Source organism: Pongo abelii, chromosome 15 (genome assembly GCF_028885655.2).
Source record: "Pongo abelii isolate AG06213 chromosome 15, NHGRI_mPonAbe1-v2.0_pri, whole genome shotgun sequence".
In the NCBI taxonomy this organism is placed as follows: domain Eukaryota; kingdom Metazoa; phylum Chordata; class Mammalia; order Primates; family Hominidae; genus Pongo; species Pongo abelii.
The window spans coordinates 34,967,381-34,985,195 of NC_072000.2; the positions used below are offsets into that span (position 1 = coordinate 34,967,381).

Genomic DNA, 17,815 nt, shown 5'->3' on the forward strand with positions numbered 1-17,815 from the left:
GAGTTGGAAAGAAAAGGACCTAAAAACGTGACGAATTAGGAGGCTATGACAGTAATTTGGCACACATTAATAAGGGAGACAGATAAGATGACAGAAGGGGAGTAAAAGAACAGGAGAAATAAAAATCATTCCATATTTGATTAAGATAGGAGAATGATGATTTTATTGACAGAAATGGGTAAGATATGTACAACGATATGGTAAAGTGGTTAAGAACAGGAGTTTGGAGTCTATGATTTGTGTTCTTGATCTGATTCCATGATTTATTAGCTTTTCAGTTGTGAGCAAGTTGCTTAGCTTCTTAAGCCTCAGTTTTATTTCCCCATAATGGGCTATACACACCCTAATAAATTATTACAAGGACTAAGAGAATTACTATGAGACTTAGAAGAATGTATCGTAACACCTGGTACCTATTAAGCTCTTTAAAATAGTAGATGCTATTATTATTATTATTTATTATTATTATTATTTTTGAGATAGGGTCTGGCTCTGTTGCCTAGGCTGGAGCGTAGTGGCACAAAATGGACTTACGGCAACCTCTGTCTCCCCGGCTCAAGCCATCCTCCCACCTCAGCCTCCTGAGTAGCTGAGACCACAGATGCATACCATCATGCCCGGCTAATTTTTGTATCTTTTGTAGAGACAGTGTTTTACCATGTTGCCCAGACTGGTCTTGAACTCCTGAGCTCAAGCAATCTGCCCGTCTCGGCGTCCTGAAGTGTGAGATTATGGGCGTGAGCCACTACTTCTAGCCCAATGCTATTATTAAGATGGAACAGAGATACATTTTCAGAAAAACACACTGAAATTGACTTCAGACTCTGAGTGTGGGGGAAGATTTTAATTTTTAAAATCCACCAAGGTTAACAATGGCTTCCACAATTACTATGGGAGGAAACTATATTCATAAATTATTAACGTTCAATATAAACACAATCTGCATCATCTAAAAATCATGAATTTCAAGGGAAGTATCACATGAAGTACCCACCTGCACATCAGGAGAAGTGCTGTCCTGCGCCAAAGTATAAAGGATTCCAATACAAGAATTTAGGTGTTGAGAAGAACTTATTCCTCCTAAATACCTATGTAGGGACCCCAAGGCCAATGAGTGTCCTGTTCTGGTAACCACATCCCTTGCTGATTTCAATCTGTAAATATGAAAATAAAAATAAATGGTAATCACTGCAAAAGAATAAAAACACAAAAACTAATGCATGTACATTGTCACTTAGGCAAAACTTTTTATATGGTTAGTTGCAAAATTTAGAAATACATTTTTGGCTAACTAATGAAAAATTCTGAAGTAACTGAAAGGCATCTTGCAAAGGAAAACATTTTGAATCAAAATGTCCTCATATTATTAATGATTAGTTTAGCATGAACAGTTTCAATGTCTTTCATATATATACATGAAGAAGGTTTTTAAGACAAGCATTATTATTACTTTATCATTAAGTTACATTTTAAAAACTCAAATGCTGAGATACTTTAATTTCATAGAGTTTCAACTTAATTTTGATGTTAAATAGGCTAGGTGTGGTAGCTTACGCCTGTACTCTCAGCACTTTGGGAGGCCAAGGCGGGAGGATCACTTCAACCCAGGAGTTTGAGATCAGCCTGGACAACATAATGAGACCCTGTCTCTACTAAAAAAAAATTGTTTTAATTAACTGGGCATAGTGCCACAAGCCTGTAGTCCCAGTCACTCGGGAGGCTGAGGCTGGAGTATTGCTGGAGTCCAGGAGTTCGAGGCTGCAGTGAGCCAAGATCACACCACTGTACTCCAACCTGGGTGACAGAGCAACACCTTGTATCAAAAATAAATAAAATTAAATACAAGAGAAGTTAAGGTTTATTAGGAATTTTCTATGTACTGTGTGCTCATTTAAGTGGTTTATATTTAGCCCTTCTTTAATCCTCTCAACAACCCTGAAATTCATACTATTATCAGTTCCTGTTTATAGATGAGGAAACCAAAATGATAGCTCAAATAGCTCTCACAAAGTAACCAACTATCCAATGGTAGAGTTGGGATTAGAGCCAAGTTAATAACCTGACTCCAGACTTCAAATCAGACACACATATTCAGTAGGCTCCAAGGTCAAAGTGCTATCAATACTACCACCACCACTCCTAATATAACTTATTATACATATATAACTAATATAACCACAAAGTTTTATTTGTAGGCTTTTTTCCCATATTACTTTAATATTTACTATCTCATTTACCTTAACATTCTTAAGTAGGTAGCGCAGTACCTCCTGGAATAGAAGAACACTGGCTGAGAAGATTAAGTAATCTATTGAAAGTTATACAACTGATAGAAATGAAAGTACAGGCCAGGAGTTCCAGACCAGCCTGGCCAGCATGGAGAAACCCCATCTCTACTAAAAAAATACAAAAAGTAGCTGGGTGGTGGCACATGCCTGTAATCCCAGCTACTCGCGAGGCTGAGGCTGATGGCATGAACCTGGGAGGCAGAGCTTGCAGTAAGCCGAGATCGCGCCACTGCACTCCAGCCTGGGCGACAGGGCGAGACTCCGTCTCAAAAAAAAAAAAGACATGAAAGTACCGTTTGTTTCCTCATCTGCAGCCTATAGCCTTTTCTTTTTCCTGTAGTTTGTTATTACTTATCATATATGTTTTACATTATAAAACTGTATAAATATTTCACTATCCTAGAGTCCATCCCATTGATGAGCAATTACATCATTCATATAGATTCTGATCTTTCTTATTATATAAAGACTATAGCTGAAATAGTAATTGTTTTATGTGCCAAGACCAGCAGGCCAATTTTTATTTTCTTTCCTTTAAAGCAGTCAACATTTGACAATTTTTCTTTTCTTAGTTAAATCTCAGAATGAAGATCTTACTAGTTCCAACAAACCAGAAAGCTATACCCAGTTTTGAAACATAGCCTCTGAATATTAAATAAGAAATTCACTTACTTGTCAAAGCTAACTTGAGCTAATCCAGCAGTAAAAGCTCCATCATCAACCACTTGGGCTAATCTAGCCCATGACTCTGCAGCTGCACATCTCAGCAAGGGGTTGGGGCTTTCTAGGGCTCCTGTAACTAATGTTAAGGCAAATCTTTTCATTTCTTCTGGACCTAAACATCCCTTGGAGCCAGCCACGTACTGAAATATGCAAAGAACAACCCAAACTTACAATTGTAGTAAATTCTCATATCCAGTTAGGAATGTACATTCTGGTTAACCAAATCCAAATATGTTCATACTTGGATTACTACTTAAAAACAAATAAGAACACAAAAATCCACACTGATAATACAAATATAATTTCATTTTTTTTTTTTTTACAAAACACTTTAGAATTTTAAACCTCCAGGCAGCAATATGGTAATCAATTATCATTAAGGTATAAATGGTTTGAAAGAACATTAACAGAGATGTCCACAAAATAAGCAACTAATGAAGTCTATTATATTTTACTGTACATAGAAACGGTAAGTCATAAGTAACAATGAGCTGGATTTGGTCCACAGGCCATAATCCATCAATCCCTGGCCCAGGATATCAGGATTGGTAGGTTAATGCACAGCTCTATGCAGAGATTATAGGTTTGATTTCTAACAAGTTTTATGTGGACAAAAAGTAAAAGGAGAATTTCAAATTCTGAAAACTTTTCATCAGGAGATTAAGAAAAATGAAGGAAAAAAGAGCATTTTAGAAACATCATCCTCCGACAAACTTCATTGGCCACAAATTTTTTAAAAAATGAAGCAAACATTTAAATAAATAAAAATAATAATTACCTTCAAGAAACTAGAAACTGAAGAAACAACGTGTAACTGAACCACTTGCTGACGAGCTCCTTTTGTGTGCTTTATACTGTCCAAAAGCTGTTCCAATATAAGAAGCCTACAATCAGAAATAACAGGATTTGAAAGCAAGTAGGTAAGTTTTATTTTATTTATTTATTTTTTTTGAGACAGAGTCTCGCTGTCACCCAGGCTGGAGTATATTGGCACCATCTCGGCTCACTGCAACCTCCACCTTCCTGGCTCAAGAGATACTCTCACCTCAGTCTCCCAAGTAGCTGGGATTACAGGTGTGCACCACCACACCTGGCTAATTTTTGTATTTTTAGTAGAGTAGTAGTAGTTTCACCATGTTGGCCAGGCTGGTCTTGAACTCCTGATCTCAAGTGATCCGCCCACTTGGCCTCCCAAAGTGCTGGGATTACAGGCGTGAGCCACTGCCCCTGGCCTCTCAATATCATTTAAACTTCACACTTTAGGTCCTTTAAACTACTGCAGTAATTGTAAGTGTGAGAATGCACATTCCAATAACTGAAAAACTAAAATTTGAGATAATACCAACAAATGTAGTCAATATTGATATAACTCCACAAATATTATATGTAACACATAGCCTCACAGAATTCGAGGCAGGAAGATTGCTTGAAGCTAGGAGTTTAGAACCAGCCTGGGCAACACAGTGAGACCTCTGATGCTACAAAAAATTAAAAAGTTAGCTAGGCATAGTGGCACATGACTGTAGTCCTAGCTACCCAGGAGGCTGAAGCAGAAGGGTCACTTGAGCCCAGGAGTTCAAGGTTACAGTGAGCTATGATCATGCCACTGTACTCCAGCCTGGGTGACAAAGCAAGATCCTGTCTCAGAGAAAGAAAGAAAAAAAAAAGAATAAAAATGATTTGAAAAGTGCTAAAAAGGTAATGTTAAATGAAAAAAGCAAGAGTTAAAATTGTTTTATGTATAGTATAGTCCCAAGTATATTTTCAAAGCATAGTTGGGGATTCAAAGAGCTATGCTGCTTCTGGTTAGCTATAGATGCCATCATAGCTCACTGCAGCCTCGACCTCCCGGGCTTAAGTGATCCTCCAGCCTCAGCCACCAGAGTACCTGGGACTACAGGAACACATTACCCACACCCTGCTAATTTTTTTTTTTTAAAGAGATGACGTCTCACTATGTTGCTCAGGCTGGTCTTGAACTCCTAAGCTCAAGCGATCCTCCAGCCTCGGCCTCTGAAAGTGCTAGGATTATAGGGGTAAACCACTGTGCCTGGTCATTTTTCTTCTAATGTTTGTGAATCCAAATTTCATTATATACACATACTAAAATTTATTCAACCACTCTGCTACTGGTGAGAAAAATGTTCCAATTTTCACAATTCTAATTAAGATAAATATACACAATATTTCATGTCCTTATAGCACAGAGGTTTTAATTCCTTATGTCAAGATTAAATACATGTAACCATAAAATAAACCACCCCATCTTACCATTAATATCTCTTTAAAACATTGTTTCTATGCCCTATACTTCCTTTTCCCTCTTTTCTCCCTTTAAATGAGAAACCTGAAATACACTGAAGATAACTTTTTCAGTTGTAAATTATCTTGATGGCAGGAAGCTTATAATTTTATCTTTATCTCCCTAATATCTTGTGTTTGGCATCTAGTAGGCAGTCAGGTGTGCTTGTTAAGCAAGCATAAAAGACAACAGCATCAGGTAATTAAACACACAGCATGACTGGCTGAACATGAAAATATGGACATACTTTTATCTAACCTTAATGTACTTTCAATAATATCCCTAAGTCCTTTAAAACTAGATCTCCATCATTCTGCTGAGGCTACAAGGCAAGCTGTCCCGTAAATGGCAATTCTGTTATCAAATCAGAATAGACATGGGGATCGTGCCTTTAAAAAACCTAACTGTACAAGGAGTTAAAGAGTAAAAAGGAAGGTATGAGGCTATGTGTACATCATACGGGTTGGGGAAAGCAGTATGTATAAAATCAATTTATAAAATGTAATAAAGGCCAGGCGCAATGGCAAACACCTACAATCCCAGCACTTTAGGAGGCCGAGGTGGGAAGATCACCTGATGTCAGGAGTTTGAGACCAGCCTGGACAACATGGTGAAACTCCATCTCTATTAAAAATATAAAAACTAGCCAGGCGTGGTGGCATGTGCCTGTAGTCCCAGCTACTTGGGAGGCTGAGGCAGGAGAACTGCTTGAGCCAAGAGTGGAGGTTGCAGTGAGCTGAGATGGCACCGCTGTACTCCAGCCTGGGTGACAGAGCGAGACTCCATCTCCAAAAATAAAAAATAAAAATAAAAATAAAATGTAATAAAAATGGTGGAACACTAAGAATACTTAGAAAAGTACTTATTTCCTTACTTCAAGGTTAATTTTATTTCTCGTAATAAATTTGAAAAACTCAGAAAAGCACATTAAAAAAAAAGAAATTTACCCCAAATCCCACCACCTACAAAGAGCCGCCATTAACATTTGGACATCTTTGTTCTTTTCTCCCTTAGACATATGAATATAATTTTTAGAAAACAGAGACCGTATTGTACATACTTTGTTAATAACTTGTTTTGTTTCCCCTAAGCAATATTATCAGGGATTTTCCCATCTTATTAACTATTATATGGTTTTACTATAATAGTATTACTGAATAGGTATTAGTATTATATATTCTGGCAATATAATTTATTTAACCAACTTCCTAGTTTGGGACATTTAGGCTATTTCTAATTTTTCTTATTACAAATAACATTGCTAAGTATCTTGCATATGAAAATTTTTCTGGTGGCTCACGCCTGTAATCCTAGCACTTTGGGTGGCAGAAGCAGGAGGATCGCTTGAGCCCATGAGTTCGAGACCAGCCTAAGCAACATAGTGAGACCTTATCTCCACTAAAAAGAAAAAAAATTAGCCAGTGTAGTGGTGCCTGCCTATAGACCCAGCTACCTAGGAAGCTGAGGCAGGACGATTGCTTGAGCTTGGGAGACTGAAGCTGCAGGGAGGCAAAATCACACCACTGCACTCCAGCCTGGATGACAGAATGAGACGCTGCCTCAAAAAAAATGAAAAAAAAAACCAAGAAAAGTTTTCTGCCCATTGTTTAAGTCTATATTTAAGGCATTTTTTGGTTTTTTTTTGAGATGGAGTCTTGCTCTGTCGCCCAGGCTGGAGTGCAGTGGCGCGATCTCAACTCACTGCAAGCTCTGCCTCCTGGGTTCATGCCATTCTCGTGTCTCAGCCTCCTGAGTAGCTGGGACTACAGGCGCCCGCACTACACCTGGCTAATTTTTTTGTATTTTTAGTAGAGACGGGGTTTCACCGTGTTAACCAGGATGGTCTTCATCTCCTGGCCTCGTGATCCGCCCGCCTCGGCTTCCCAAAGTGCTGGGATTACAGGAGTGAGCCACTGCACCTGGCTGGCATTTTTTTTTTTAAGAACATATTTATGTCCAAAGCACCCTACAGGAAGATTATGGAGGGTAAATGTGACAAATGGGGAATTAAGAATAACTGTATGATCAAGTTCCCAAGTTTAAAAACCTATAACGTCATTATTAGATCATATCCTACATCTGTTATTGTGAAACTGTATTACGCTGAAAGTTATAAAAATACGTAAGGTTAGAGATTAAGAATTTGTTGTACTGTACTATAAGCTGACCTATGCTATTATTTCTTGACCACATTCATGGACCAAAGACTACAAAACAGGATTGTCAGAGCTCAAAATCTTTTTCTTCATCCTCTGCCCCCCAATCCTGAAAGAGATTGAATACCCTATTAACTAATCAAGGATTCAAGATATATGACACCAATTCCTATAGAGATCTCAACAAAAGATTCTGATCTTCAGGAAGATGGAGATGACTTATTCTCAGTAATACTGAATTAGTACTCATAAGTAGTATCAATTATAACATATAATTATCAGTTTGGAATGAAATGATAGGTACTAAAAGTTTTGAGTCTAGATGGAATAAAAATGCAGTTAACTGAATAAAGGGTGAAGATGTAACATTTGAAAATGTTGATTTATTTTACATTATACATTTTACATTATAAACCCTTTAGATAGGGGGTACACACAGTATACACAAACAAAACAGTAACCACAAACAAAAACAAAATAATACTTTTTAGAGGGTATATAATGGCAAAATTTTTTACTACTGAGAATTATAACTGTTTTTTTCCTCTCTGTCCATCCATTCCCAAGTGACATCATTTGTTGAAGCAGTCCATTTATCACAATCACCTAAGGAGTTTAAAAAATTTCAGTGCCCACCACCACAGTATGCATACCGTACTAATCAGGATCTTCAGTATCTTAAAAATTTGTCCAGATAATTCCAATGTGCAAGTCAAGGGTGGAACAATCCTCAGGTGAATTAAGGAACTCATTCTTTGCGATTAGGTGAAAATCTATTTAAAAGCAACCACAAACGCAGGCCAGGAGCAGTAGCTTACACCTGTAATCCCAGGACTTTGGGAGGCTGACAGGGGCAGATCACCTGAGGTGAGGAGTTCAAGACCAGCCTGGCCAACATGGCGAAAACCCATCTCTACTAAAAATACAAAAATTAGCCAGGCATGGTGGTGCGTGCCTGTAGTCCCAGCTACTCAGGAGGCCAAGGCAGGACAATCACTTGAACCTGGGAGGCGGAGGTTGCAGTGAGCCGAGATGGTGCCACTGCACTCCAGCCTGGGTGACAGAGCAAAACTCTGTCTCAAAACAAAACAAAACAAAAATAAAGTAACCACACACAGGCTAGGCACAGTGGCTCATGCCTATAATCTCAGCACTTTGGGAGGCCGAGGAGGGCGGATCACCTGAGGTCAGGAGTTTGAGACGAGCCTGGCCAACATTATGAAACCCCATCTCCACTAAAAGATGCAAAAATTAGCCAGGCATGGTGGTGCATGCCTGTAATCCCAGCTACTTGGGAGGCTGAGCCAGGAGAATCACTTGAAACCCAGGAGGCGGATGTTGCAGTGAGCCACCGCACTCCAGCCTGGGCTGTCTCAAAGAAAAAAAAAAGTAACCACAAACAATACATGATTGAGATCAATATTATTTCTTTTCTGTATAAAATATCTTGACTTTCCAACCGTTAAACATTTTTACATTAGAACCCTACAGTCAGAATAGAGAGAATCAACTAATTTAAAAGACAATTACATATGCATTAATAAATTGTGCATTAATTTATATTACATAAGTATTATTTCCAACCTTAGGACAACCACATGTTACACAACTGTTTAAACATAAGGCTAACCACAATAACAACAAAATGGCTTGAAATATTCGGTTGCTGTTTAAATATAGATACTTTAATTAAGACCTTTCTTCTCTAGAACTCAAATGTAAGGCCGAGAAGCAAACAGCCTGATATTTTACATAAATATCATATCTGGCATAACAGGAAATTAGAAACTTAACTTCCCTATTCATGTAGTTTCTATCTTCTGGTTCTGTAACGACACCTACTGGTGACTGCGGATAACTGCTTATAACCCACTTTCTGTATCTGGGATCTTGCCAGGTCACTTCTTTATAAATATATTTTTGAGACAGTGTCCTGCTCTGTTGCTAAGGCTGGAGTGCAGTGGTGAGATCTTGGCTCACTGCAACCTCTAACTCCCAGTATCAAGCGATCCTCCCACCTCAGCCTCCTGAGTAGCTGGGACTACAGTTGCACACCACCATGCACAGCTAATTTTTGTATTTTTGTAGAGAAGGAGTTTTGCCATGTTGCCTAGGCTGCTCTTGAACTGTTGAGCTCAAGCAATTTGCCTGCCTTGGCCTCTACTGTGCCTGGTCACCTACTATTTTTATTCCAAAATAGTTAGAATCCTGTTTGTTCCAAATTTGTTAGAATCCAAACAGAATGATAGGGTTTGCTTTTATCTGTTCTCAAGGTTTTTATCAAAACAAACAAAATCTCCCCTTCCTTGAATATTCATTATTATTATTATAATTTAGGCGGGGATACAAAAACTATGAGCACATTAAAAAATTCATTAAACTTAATAAGAAAGGATCTTCCTGAAACTACAATTGGGCAATAAATCCGAAAAGAAAACTTCTCTAGAATAATAAAATCACTTTTTTAAGAGGAAAGGCTGTAAAAAGTATATTTTCTTTTTTGCTTTTCCACCTTAGACCCATCAAAGATAGTGGAACCATTTAAGAACAGGCTTAATTTAAATCCTTTGCTTAAAAGGCCAGCCCTGTTTCATCCACAGTAGTTATTGGTATATTAATCCAAATTAATTATTCTAAAGTAATTATATGCTCTATAAAAAGGCAGTTAGAGACTAGTTCAAATTTCATCCTCTCCATGAATCTTTCTTTGAATATTCCAAACCACTGTCATTTTCCTCTTCATTCATTAACAATTCAGTCATATATTCTCTTACCACCATAACCTTATAGTTACAGTATATACAGGAAATGCTACAAACACATTTGGAAAAAACATTATCTTTTGAAACTGAAGCTAGTAAAAATCAATGTAAATTTCATTCACTTTTCTATGCAATGAAAGCAAATTATCCCAAGACCTGTTTCAGAGAGGTGTTGGTGATGAAACTAAAATATTTTTCTAAGTCTTCACCAAAGAGATAAAGGTAAATTGTCTAACTGGTATCCTCTGGAAGATATAACTGGATACGAAGATATAATAAAAGCTATGATCTAGTCAAATGCATTGTTGTTGGTCGAGAGAGAGGAAATGAATGAATGAATCAGTGTGGATGACAGTGATTTGTAAACTGTTATTAGCCACAATAGCCTGTGAGAGAGATTCACTTCCCATTTCATTTTTCAGATAGTAACAATTTCCTGGATAGTGGATTTTGATGCCTGAGAAATGTATATGTCCAGTTACTAATTAAGAAACTATCATTCTCAATGAGAAATCATTATCACCCTTTGGTTTTTCAAAACCATAGTCCATTTTTTGGGGAGGACATCTTGTATTTATTAATTTTTCACATACAATAGCATAAGATGGAAATCCCCACATAGTATGAGTTGTACAACATAATGTTTTTAAAGAGGTTTTGCTCATATATACATTGTGAAATAGATTACCACAATCAAGTTAATTAAATATCTATTATCTTTGTGTGTGTATGTGTGTGTGATCTAAAGCGGGGGGCCCAACCCGTGGGCCACGGACTGGTCCTGGTCCACGGCCTGTTAGGAATGGGCTGCACAGCAGGAGGTGAGCGGCGGGCAAGCGAGCATTATCATCTGAGCGAAACTCCTGTCAGATCAGCAGCAGCATTAGATTCTCACAGGAGTGTGAATGCTATTGTCAACTGTGCATGTGAGGGATCTAGGTTGTGCACCCCTCCCAATGCCTGATGATCTGAGGTGGAACAGTTTTATCCCAAAACCTTCTCCTATCCCTACCCCATGGACAAACTGTCTTTTGCCAAACTGGTCTCTGGTGCCTAAAAGGTTGGGGACCACTGGTCTAAAGTTCATTTTAAGTGAACTGATAAAAACCATTTAAAATCCCTCCAACTGAAGACAAATCCCTGGACCTATAATGGTTCCAAAAAATTTCCAAGGTAAGAAAGCCTATGAGACCTAGTCTAAGAAAAAACCTAGTATATGTCTTTGTAATGACTGCTCATAAATCAATATTCTTATGTCATTATTTTTCATTTGTATTTTCAGCTAGATGATAAGCTAACTGTGGGCAAAGTATTGTATCCACAACAGTTCTAGTGGTTTTAGGCATTTAATCATTTCTTATTAAATATTAGCCAAGTGAATAATTAAACAAGAACTTTTATTTCACCTTCGCCTGTCATTTATAAGAAATCATTTATGCTAATGAGATCTCTAGCAACATTCTTCTTACCCACCAGTTCTCTATTATCCATTCACTGAACCATTGAAGATATTTACCTTTGAGTTTCTCCCACATGAGCGCATACAACCCCAAAGAGCTTGGATGCAGAACTAATAACTGATAGTGCTGGAGGTAAGGGCTTAGGCACTGAATCTCCCTCTACATCTTTCTCATAAATCGAATAAGGGTCATATTCAAGACTTCCGCAAGCAACACCATTACCAAGCAGGAGCTAAAAGGGAAAAAAAGTATATAAGGTTTTAAAATCACTGATCACAGATTGAATCTACTCAAGAGTAAAAAATGGCCATACCTGTTCTTCAATAAATCTATGGTCAGTCTCTTGTAGCAAACGACTTAATATCAAAAGGTCATCCTGATGACAGAGCGGTGGAAGTAAAAATGTAGATGCTGCCACCTGAATATCAGGGGCAGTCAAGTCAGCAGCCAGCTCTTTGAGGATAGCACAGAGGTTTCCTGTTGAGTCACAGAAAAAGAGCAATTAGTACTATTAATTATCTGGTGAGAGTATGGGGTTTAAAACTCAGGTTGAGCTTTAATGCACCCACTGGCCAACTTTAACATATCATAGCCGAAGATTGTATTTCTCATCCTTGAAAACTGCCCTAGAAATGACTGGCTCAACTATGTGTTGCTAGTAACAAGGTTAAGAATGGATACTAAAAGAACATCTCAAAGTGTGTGTGTGTGTGTACATACCTTAAGGTATAACATGACATGAAAAATAAAAATAGATGTAAAAAAAGATTTACAAAAGCAGGTATGTTTTTTAAAAAAGCACGGTCTGAAAAAATGTATAAGAATTAGCCTGAGGCCGGGTGTGGTGGCTCACGCCTGTAATCCCAGCACTTTGGGAGGTGAAGGTGGGCGGATCACTTGAGGTCAGGAGTTCAAGACCAGCCTGGCCAACATGGCGAAACCCCATCTCTACTAAAAACACAAAAATTAGCCAGGTGTGTTGGCAGGTGCCTGTAACCCCAGCTACTCAGAGGCTGAGGCAGGAGAATTGCTTGAATCCAGGAGGCAGAGGTTGCAGCGAGCCAAGATCAGCCACTGCACTCCAGCCTGGGCAACAGAATGAGACTCCATCTCAAGAAAAAAAAAAAAAAAAAAGAATTAGCCCGAGAAAACTTAGACATGTTATTATGGAAAATTTCAAACATAAATAAATAATAGTACTATGATGATGCCTGCCCCATCCCTTCCAGCATATGCTTATTATTCATCTTTACCAGTTGCAACAGTATTATTTCACCTACATCCCCATTCTTGATCCCACATTTCTCCACATTATTTTTAAGAAAACCCTAGGCAGCACATCATTTCATCCATAAATATTTCACTGTGTATCATTAAAGTGAAATACATTTTATTTTGAACATAATCCTGCTATCATAATCTCATGTTGTAAAAAAAAAAAAAAACCACTTAACTTCAGATACCCATTCAGTATTCAAATTTCCAACTACCTCATAAACACCTGTTTTTGTTTGCTTCCATGTTTGAATCTAGATCTAAGTAAGGTGTACACATTGCAGCTAGTTTATCTTGTCTCTTTCAATTTAGTATTCTCCCTATACCTTTCCCCTAACTGGTAATTTATTTGAAGAAACAAGATTATTTGTTTTGTAGAGTTTTCTACAGTCTGGGTTTTTATGATTATAGGCCCCTTTTATAGCTTAATTTGTTCTTCTATCTGTACTTTAAAAAAAATAAATTGGTAGTTGTATCTAGAAGGGGCCCATTTTTGTTTTTGGTGGTGGGCAGGGTGGGTGCAGGTTAGTTCATAAGTGGTATTGTGTTCTCCCATAACACGGGAGACAACATATGGTTGCCTCTCTAACATATACACTTTGAAAGCTGATCCATTTATCACATTGACTGCAATGATCACCTCAAAGATGTTTTATCCTAATTTCTGTTAGGTTATCAAAAAATCTTATCCACAGACAGCTTAAATGGGTTTTGCCAGTTTGTAACTTAAGTACTGCAGGAATGAGTAAAAATTCCCTTAGAAAAATGTTTATACTCTTCGAAGTGTTTCTTCAAGCAATTGCACCAGGATGAAATGAGGACTGGGGTGACATCCACTGATCAGAAGTGGTAGGATGAGTTAGGAAGGGTTTACTTGCCATCACTTTCTGTATCATTAGCAGCAGTAACAGTAGTAACAACAAATATTTATTGAAGTTTACTTTTTTTTTTTTTAAGAGATGAGGTCTCACAATATTGTCCAGGCTAATCTCTAAATCCAAGCCTCAAGTGATCCTCCTGTCTCAGCCTCCTGAATAGCTGAGATTACACACAGTGCTTGGCTTACTGAATACTTAATATGTGTTGGGAAATGTCCTAAAAGCTTTACATATAACCTTCATAGTAACCTAATAAGGTCAGGTTAGTATGTTGTTTTACAGGTAACGAAACAGGAACAGGGAATTTATTATTTGCCAGAGATCATATGGTGATCATATAGCTGTCAGACTGAAACGCAGTTAATCAGGCTCCAGAATTTGAGCTTTTAACCACCGTGCTGAATCACTCATTCATCCAAATTGTGTTTAATATGCTACAGAGAAAAATTTTATTATATTTAATCCTCCTTTCAAGAAGGTATACACTATGGGATACCAATACATACATATAACTATAATAGGAACTATTATGTTTCATAAAAGATAAAAACAAAAGCACTATTACATTTAGGGAAAGGAGAGATTACATACAGGAATTAGGAAGAGTGGACAGGGATCAGTGAAGTCATAATGACTGAGCAAATGACAGTTGCTCAAAGGAATGTCTTAGTTACCAGCATATGACACTCAGCAAAATAATTCTGTTGGTAGTACGATATACAAGGTATGTTTGTTCCTGTGGCTATGTGTGAAAATAGTAGAAAATCTCTGCTTCTCAGTTAAAAGTGATTACTTTCCCAACTGTCCCTGGAAAAAGTACCTAAAGATAATTAAGATAATTTTGAAATGCAAATAAGCTTTTGTATAAAAATGCATCACTAACTTGCTGATGAGTTATTTTCAATGTAGAGAATATTAAGATATTTGAAAATAAATCCATACCAAAACTAAGACAGGAAATAAAAACTAAGAACTCAATTTTTACTCCAATCCTTCAGAAAACTAAGTCACTCTAAGACTCTAAATCTACATCTGCTGGATAGTCATGAAGAAAATTTATTTCAATTCTTAAATACATTCCACGTGGCAAAAGTAATTTCTTACTATGTCCTAGAAACTGACTCTTTGACAACACATTGGAGGAATCAATAAAATCAGAACTTTATTTATTTATTTATTCATTCAAAGATGGAATCTCACTCTGCCACCCAGGCTGCAGTGCAGTGGCGCGATCTCAGTTCACTGCAACCTTTGCCTCCCAGGTTCAAACGATTCTCCTGCCTCAGCCTCCTAAGTAGCTGGAACTACAGGCATGTGCCACCATGCCCAGCTAATTATTTTGTGTATTTTTAGTAGAGATGGGATTTCACCATGTTGGCCAGGCTGGTCTCAAATTCCTGACCTCAAATGATCCATTTGTCTTAGCCTCCCAATGTGCTGGGATTATAGGTGTGAGCCAATGTACCTGGCCTAGAGTTTGTTTCTTCCAGAAGTTCATAGTAAGTCCTGACTTTGTCTCCTAATGAACAGGAACTGATTTGAAATATATATACACATATATTCATTATTCCTTTAGGACTCCTGATTGCATTTCCAAACTCTAATTCTGAGAAAATCCAAGTTAAGAAAAAAAAAAAAGTAGAAGACTTCAAGACTTTTTCCTCTAATTCAAGTTTTTTTAAGGGTAAGACTTACATTATCAGGCCCAGTGGCTCATGACTGTAATCCCAACACTTTGAGAGGCCGAGGTGGGAGGATCACTGAAGCCCAAAAATTTGAGAACAACCTGGGCAGCATAGCAATACCTCATCTCTACAAATGATTAAAAAAAAAAAAAAAAAAAAAAAAAAACTAGCTGGGAGTGGTGGTGCACACCTGCAGTCTCAGCTACTTGGGATGCTGAGGTGGGAGGATGACTTGAACCTGGGAGGTCGAGGCTGCAGTGAGTCATGATCACACAACTGCACTCCAGCCTGGTTGACACAGTGAGGCCCCGTCCCCCCCCGCCCCCCCCCCCCCAAAAAAAAAAGACTTCTATTATTTATCAGAAGATACACTGTAGATTTTAAGTCGAGATTCTTGTATTCCTAAATGTTTATTGAAGAGTTGAGCAGCAGTCCTTTTGGCTGGGCACAGTGGCTCATGCCCGCAATCCCAGAACTTTAGGAGGCCAAGGAAGGTGAATCACCCGAGGTCAGGAGTTCACACCTGTAATCCCAGCGCTTTGGGAGGTTGAGGAGGGTGGATTATATGAGGTAAGGAGTTCGAGACCAGCCTGGCCAACATGGTGAAACCCCGTCTCTATTAAAAATACAAAAAAATTAGCCAGGCATGGTAGCGCATGCCTGTGGTTCCAGCTACTCGGGAGGCTGAGGCAGGATAATCGCTTGAACATAGGAGGCAGAGGTTTCAGTGAACCAAGATCACGCCACTGCACTCCAGCCTGGGGGACAGAGCAATACTCTGTCTCAAAAAAAAAAAAAAAAAAAAGTTTATTTTAGTCTGAAAATAAATTTCAAGATACTATTGTAAAAATCTGAAGGAAATTGCTTTTGTCACAACCTAACAGTTATCTGAGCTGTGGAACATAGAAATTATCTCTCAGCTTTTTACTAGATATCTAGCAAGTAACTTTTAAATTGATAGATGGTGAAGAATAAGATAGGCATATCACTAACTATGATTGTCAAGTCTCTAAGTAGGTTACTTAGAAAAGGCAGCAGCACACCATGAGGCAAACTTATGTTTTAATCTTGATTCCACTCTTTATCTGGTATGCGTTCTTGAGTTGGTTTTGTAACCTAAACCTTTATCTGTCAAATAAGAAAAATATAACTAGCTCACTGTATCATCCTAGGATAAATGAGATATAATAGATACAATTTCTAACACAGTGCCTGGCCTTAAGAAGGAGGTTTTTTTAAAAAAAGTATTTTAGGCTGGGCTCAATGGCTCACACCTGTAATCCCAGCACTTCGGGAGGCCAAGGCGGGAGAAGTCCTTGAGCCCAGGAATTTGAGACCAGCTTGGGCAACATGGCGAAACCCTGTCTCTAACAAAAATACAAAAAACTAGCTGGGCGTGGTGGTGTGCCTGTAGCCCCAGCTACCCGGGAGGCTGAGGTGGGAGGGTCATTTGAGCCAAGGCTGAAGTGAGCCATGATTGCATACCACTGCATACCAGCCTGGGTGAGAGAGTGAGACCCTGTCTCAAAAAAAATTAAAACAAAAACAAAATCCCAAATATATTTTTTTACTATAAGATGATGAACACATGGATTAGGATTGAACTCCCTAAACCTCCTAGAAACAAGGCACTAAATAACCGCCATTATAATTCATTTAAATATTTAATGAGTGACAATAACTATTGTTCCAGGAACCATACTAGCCACAAACAATAAAACATTTTGGTCTAAGGCACATACCTTCATAGGTCTCAGGAGGTAATAAAATCAACAGTTCATAAAGTCTTTGTCTATAAACCACTGACGGTGTTTTCAAAGGACTTCCATACATTTTTAGTATTGAAGAAAGCCTTAAAATAAAAGAAAAAGTGTATCTTAAGTGGTTAAGTTATATAACAATATACAAAAATTGACAGCTTAACATCTTAACATATAAATTAGTTAAGTATCTTATTAACAAACATTAGTGCTGCTTTAATTTTTTGAGACAGGGTCCAGCTCTGTAGCCCGGACTGGGATGCAGTGGCATGATCTTGGCTCACTGCAACCTCTGTCTTCTGGGCTCAAACCATTCTCCCACCTCAGATTCCTGAGTAGCTGGGAACTACAGGGTTGCACCACCATGCCTGGCTAATTTTATTTTGTATTTTTGATACAGATGGGTTTCGTCGTGTTGCCCAGGCTGGTTTCAAACTCCTGGGCTCAAGCAATCCTCCCGCCTCGGCCTCCCAAAGTGCTGGGATTACAGGCCCAAGCCACCACACCTGGCCACAAAATATGATCT

At 38.2% G+C, this 17,815-nt stretch overlaps 1 protein-coding gene across 22 annotated transcripts in view; it reads right to left on the reverse strand.

The window, feature by feature from the left end:
• HEATR5A (HEAT repeat containing 5A) overlaps positions 1-17,815 on the reverse strand; it is a 141,898-nt gene that overhangs the window by 60,246 nt on the left and 63,837 nt on the right. For all 22 annotated transcript variants that reach the window (XM_063715829.1, XM_063715819.1, XM_063715825.1 and 19 more), the window contains 6 exons: positions 17,272-17,381; positions 12,005-12,168; positions 11,748-11,923; positions 3,790-3,895; positions 2,961-3,151; positions 995-1,154 (listed from right to left, as the gene is read on the reverse strand). In XM_063715829.1, coding sequence (XP_063571899.1) covers positions 995-1,154; positions 2,961-3,151; positions 3,790-3,895; positions 11,748-11,923; positions 12,005-12,168; positions 17,272-17,381 — 907 coding nt within the window. The remainder of the gene's footprint in view (positions 1-994; positions 1,155-2,960; positions 3,152-3,789; positions 3,896-11,747; positions 11,924-12,004; positions 12,169-17,271; positions 17,382-17,815) is intronic.